Source organism: Pristiophorus japonicus, chromosome 17, assembly GCF_044704955.1.
Source record: "Pristiophorus japonicus isolate sPriJap1 chromosome 17, sPriJap1.hap1, whole genome shotgun sequence".
Taxonomy (NCBI): domain Eukaryota; kingdom Metazoa; phylum Chordata; class Chondrichthyes; family Pristiophoridae; genus Pristiophorus; species Pristiophorus japonicus.
In genome coordinates, this window is record NC_091993.1 from 121461590 (window position 1) to 121467589 (window position 6000).

Below are 6000 nucleotides of genomic sequence, written 5' to 3' on the forward strand. Positions count from 1 at the left end.
CACCTCCCGTTCCCTTGGGTCTCGCTGGTTTGTCTGTTTCTCTCTGTCTGCCTTGCTGGCGGATGCTCCTGAGACCAGCCACAGCTCAGATTACTCTCGCAGGGAATCTAACAGGCCCCAGACAGATTGGATAACCATGACCTCATGCCGCGTTGCCAACATGTAATGTCTGCTGGGGCACCAGTAGCTTGTAAACACGGGGGAGCAGGGAGAGGCATTTCAATCTCGCTCGTATTTTTATTGGCTTAATTGCTGATGTCAGATGCTTGTAAGCAACATGGTCTGGCCCCTCACTATTTCCTGTAATCTCCTCCAGCCCCACATCCCCAGCCCCTCCCTATCTCTGTAATCTCCTCCAGCCCCACATCCCCAGCCCCTCCCTATCTCTGTAATCTCCTCCAGCCCCACATCCCCAGCCCCTCCTTATCTCTGTAATCTCCTCCAGCCCCACATCCCCAGCCCCTCACTATTTCCTGTAATCTCCTCCAGCCCCACATCCCCAGCCCCTCCTTATCTCTGTAATCTCCTCCAGCCCCACATCCCCAGCCCCTCACTATTTCCTGTAATCTCCTCCAGCCCCACATCCCCAGCCCCTCCCTATCTCTGTAATCTCCTCCAGCCCCACATCCCCAGCTCCTCACTATCTCTGTAATCTCCTCCAGCCCCACATCCCCAGCCCCTCCTTATCTCTGTAATCTCCTCCAGCCCCACATCCCCAGCCCCTCACTATTTCCTGTAATCTCCTCCAGCCCCACATCCCCAGCCCCTCACTATCTCTGTAATCTCCTCCAGCCCCACATCCCCAGCCCCTCCTTATCTCTGTAATCTCCTCCAGCCCCACATCCCCAGCCCCTCCTTATCTCTGTAATCTCCTCCAGCCCCACATCCCCAGCCCCTCACTATTTCCTGTAATCTCCTCCAGCCCCACATCCCCAGCCCCTCACTATTTCCTGTAATCTCCTCCAGCCCCACATCCCCAGCCCCTCCCTATCTCTGTAATCTCCTCCAGCCCCTCAACCCCCCGAGATGTCTGCGCTCCTCTAATTCTGCCCTCCTGAGCATCCCCGATTATAATCGCTCAACCATCGGTGGCCGTGCCTTCTGTTGCCTGGGCCCCAAGCTCTGGAACTCCCCTCCCTAAACCTCTCCACCTCGCTACCTCTCTCTCCTCCTTCAAGATGCTCCTCAAAACCGACCTCTTTGACCAAGCTTTTGGTCGCCTGTCCCTAATATCTCCTTATGCGGCTCGGTGTCAAATGATTTGTCTCATAAAATACTCCTGTGAAGAGCCTCGGGACGTTTCACTACGTTAAAGGCGCTATATAACTACAAGTTGTTGTTGTTGTTGTTGAAACAGAATGGATTAGTTTAAATTTGGGGAAAAAAACTATCACTCAATGATATCAACAGTTTCAGCCCCAATTTTAACTCCCCTGCCAGGTGGAAACCCAGACGTGGCGGAGATGGGGACAGGGGGGGTTTAAAATGAAGGCGACAATTTAATCCGTGTCATCGCTGTGCCTTCCCGCACTGGCGCAGGACAATCGCATGTCGGCAGCGGGAGTCATCTTTCGATCAGGTGATCATACGGCAAGCAACATCCCCGGAATCCCCAGTTCAGGAATAGGATTACACGGGATATACGGCACAGAAACAGGCCATTCGGCCCAACCAGTCCATGCCGCCGTTTATGCTCCACTCGAGCCTCCTCCCGTCTTTCCTCATCTAAATCCATCAGCATAACCCTCCATTCCCTTCTCCCTCATATGCTTGTCTAACCTCCCCTTAAGTGCATTTGACACGCTTCGCTTCAACCATATTGGCCTTAGGATGCTCTAGTAAAGGTGTTAGCAATGGCTCAGTGGGCAGCACTCTCGCCTCTGAGTCAGGAGGTTGTGGGTTCAGAATCCCACCACAGAGACTTGAGCATATGGTCCAGGCTGACACTCCAGGGCAGTGCTGAGGGAGTGCTGCACTGTCGGAGGTGCCGTCTTTCAGATGAGAGGTTAAACCGAGGCCCCATCGCTGATAAAAGATCCTATGGTACGATTTTAAGAAGAGCAGGGGATTAGCCCCAGTGTCCTGGCCAATATTTATCCTTCAATCAACGTCACTTTAAAAAAAATACAGATTATCTGGTTAATATCATGTTACTGTTTGTGGGAGCTTGCTGTGCGCAAATTGGCTGCCGCGTTTCCCACATTACAACAGTGACTACACTCCAAAAGAGTACTTCATTGGCTGTAAAGCACTTTGGGTCGTGACAGTCGCTATGTAAATGAATGTTTTTCTTTTCTGTGCTGTACATGTACGGGAGTTGACACTGAGATGCACAGTCCATGTTGGACCCTGCATGCATTATGACATAGTCTTGCGAATGATAATGACGTTCTTGATCTGCAGGCACCAGCATGATGGTGGACAACTCAGGGGTACAAGTCCTCCACAACATCCTCTTCACTGCCATACTAACACTTACCGCCATTGGCTGCCTGGAGCTCTGACCGCGACCAACCACCTGCATCGTTGCTGCACGCCGTTTCCCAACAAAGGATGGGTCATCCAACAGCAAACTGTTTATAGTATTCAACAAAAAAAATGTGACATTTGTCTTACGATTTTAGGTAGAAAATTTCATACATTTGGTGACTGGGGAAAGTCTTACTGAAGAAACGTTTAAAAAAAAATATTGTTTTGTAAAAAAAAAATCTGTGTGGGAAAACATCAACAATAATCTATTTGGTTTGAAGGTAGTAACCTGGGAAGTTAAATTGGACAATAATATAGCAGAGACTGAGCTGTATAGAACAATCTTTCTTTTTACTATGCACAGTGCTGTACATTTGTATATACAATGCATAATCCAAGCAAGAGCTCTTGGTTACAGGGTCCCAAGGAGATTTTGTGAGGTACCAGCTAATCTGCGGAATGTCTTCCATTCGCGCAGTTTCAAATCTCACCCCATTTGTTTTGGGGGTGGGGGGGGGGCGCTCTTGGATCGTGACGATTCCTGGGTTCCTCTTTCCATTGATTTCACTGGTGAATCTACTTGAATGGTACTCCCTTCCAAACTGACCCTCCCCTCACCCCCACCCCACCCTCATGGGTTTTTTCCTTCTGAACCCGTGGAGGTAACCTCCGTGGTTGCCATGGCGAGCATCAACAGAGGACCGGCTTAGGTGAACTGTTTCACTGAGCGTGATTTTTGAGCAGATGCGGGATATTTCTGTGGGTTGGTCCACACTTCCTTGCCGAGGCCCAGGTCTAGAAGGTCTCTCTAGGTCCTACTTGGGTCAGCGATATTGAATGTGGACCATTCCTTTTGTTAGGCGGTGAGGTGTTAAGGGTTACAGAACCAAGGCGGATAGATGGAGTTAAGATACAGATCAGCCATGATCTTATTGAATGGCGGAATAGGCTCGAGGGGCTGAATGGCCTCCTCCTGTTCTGATGTTCCTTCCTATGTGCCTGAACGTTGGAATCAAGCCTGACTCGGGAGCTTCAGGAGTCAGATGAAGGGATCACAGAATTGGCTATGTCAATAAATCCGTAGCTCATCCGGATAGAATCCGAGTCATTCAGTGATCATATCTATTGACTCCCCAAAGACTTTCCTTCTGTTCGGATATGCAGTGTTGCAGGAATATTCTGACTGCTAAAGTAGTGAAGAAAAGATGAGAGTATTCTAGCTTGTACCTGAGTGCAGGTGACCTAAATGAAGGGACAAGATCACCCACTTCAGATCTGCCCACACTCAACGACAACCTAAAGCAACATTGTGCATTTGATGTTGTTAGCCAATCGCATCATGAAGAGACCTTATTTTTTTGGACCAGATTACATGGTTGCCTCGCGCTACAGCACGCTACCATTTTGACATCATTGGATGTCCTTAATCCACCTCAACCCCGCCTTCAATCAAAAGGCAAGGCAGCATAGCAACCAATCAGATGCTGGCATTCAAGATGAGATGTGATTGAGTAACAAATCAGATAATAGTGGCACCACTGCAACAAAACATCGATTAGCTTTTGGCCAACCTTGTAGTTTATTGGCTGTTGGCGTTATTTGGCTCCATGTGTGGAATTGGTTGTCAATCACCGTAGGGTAGGGGAAGGGGAAAGAAAGGGTAGGATAGTGTAGGGTAGAGGGAGGGGAGGGGTGGGAAGGGTAGAGATGGGTACAATTGGGGAAGGTAGGGTAGGATAGAGGAAGAAGGGGTAGGGTACGGTTGGGTAGGGAAGAGAAGGGTGAGTTACAGTACAGTACGGTTGGGGAAGATCGGGTAGGATAGAGGAAGGGGTAGGGTATGGAAGGGGAAGGATAGGGTTGGGTAGGGAAGGGAAGAGAAAACAAGGGTAGAGCATGGGACAGGAGGGAAGGGGTAGTGTAGGGTTGGGTATGGGTGGCTAGGGAAGGGGCTGGTGATTGTTCGGTGAGAATGGAGGAATGTAGTAGTTGAGGTAAGTTTAGCCTGTAGTAAGAGTACAATGGAGGATAGAGGCAGTTTTTAGCACTTAGGTGGGGTTGATTATTGGTTTGTACAGGATGAGGTCTTAGTTCAACTCTTTCCCTGACAGAAAGGAGATTAATATGTTTAATTTATTTTATTTAATTGTATGTTTTCAATTTGTTTTGGAGGCATAGAAAGCCAAGTTTTTGGGCTGATGGTTCAATATTTGAAAGGCTTGTGGTTGTCATAGCTCAGGGCCACTGCTTACTCTGCCAGGTTTGTTAGTTTGATCCCTAGTATGCTCCAGTCTGATGGCTGAATCCAAGTTTGGGGAGGGGCGGGTGCGGGGAGCGTTAACAATTACTGAATGGGCCTTTTTGCGAGACTATTACGATGGAGGAGAGCCTCATGTTGTTCCGTGTGTGACACTCTCACTGTGCCCCTCCTGATAACTGAACACAAAGAGAACTGCCCTTCCCTATTACAAATGGCCAAAATTCTCCAAGTCACGCACCATCCTGACTTGGGAATATATCGGCCGTTCCTTCATTGGCGCTGGGTCCCAATCCTGGAACTCCCTCCCTAACAGCACTCTGTGGGAGCACCTTCACCACACGGACTGCAGCGGCTCAAGAAGGCGGCTCACCACTACCTTCTCGAGGGCAATTATGGATGGGCAATAAATGCCGGCCTTGCCAGTTACGCCCGCATCCCAGGAACTAGTTAATTTTTAAAAATTCACATGAGCATTCAGTGATGGCCATTTCCAGAACCTTGGGTGAGAATCTAGAGTTGCTAGAAACCATTCCCATCACACCTCTCCGTACACTCTGGGTGAAGTTGCAAAGACACTTGGAGACTCGGAAGGGTTACATTTTCAGAGTTTCACCCAACGGGAGCAGCGGCAAAGTTAATGACCGGAAATTCAAGAGCTGACCCACGTGCCAGGCTTGTGTCAAGTGAGGCTCCGTGCTCGGAGCAGGTTCTTCGCAAACACACATCGCACAAGCCCCTGGCTGATGGTCCCCGAGCTGGAGTCCTTCCCCTCCGCACTAGCTAACATCTCACAGTGGGAGAGGGAGACTCGCAAAGGCATTGTCACGTCCTAAAGCTGTCTGATTATAGCACGGTTATAGTCAAAGACAAAAGATTCACGGGGGCTGGGGAGAGAGGACATTGGTGTACTGAGCTATGCTGAGTTGCAGAAAGAAGGAAGCTAAAAATATTAAGCCTGGTGGCATTCGAAATACTAAGTGCTGAGACACTCAACCAATTCCCATCTATGGTCCAGTGGGTGAAGACACTACCAAGTACATTATTGGACCTGAAGGCTCTAGGTTCAATTCCCAATTCTGTGTGCAGTTAGCCACTCACAGATATGGGATGACTAGGAGGTGCTACTTATGCATCGACGGATCTGGGATAGAGAGGGACAATCAGCCAGGATTGTCACTCTGGATTACTAGCCATTGGACGCTGGGAAATGCAGGAGGAGGGGATTGAACACTTGCTCTACATTTACATAGTCTGCTCGCACTAGTCGTCTA

General features: G+C 49.1%; 1 protein-coding gene across 1 annotated transcript in view; it reads left to right on the forward strand.

Moving 5' to 3' along the window:
* cntn2 (contactin 2) overlaps positions 1-4018 on the forward strand; it is a 146757-nt gene extending 142739 nt beyond the window's left edge. Inside the window, exon 22 of the mRNA XM_070859477.1 lies at positions 2404-4018. Within this exon, the coding sequence (XP_070715578.1) occupies positions 2404-2504 (101 nt within the window). The 3' untranslated portion in view covers positions 2505-4018. The remainder of the gene's footprint in view (positions 1-2403) is intronic.
* Positions 4019-6000: the final 1982 nt, after the last annotated feature.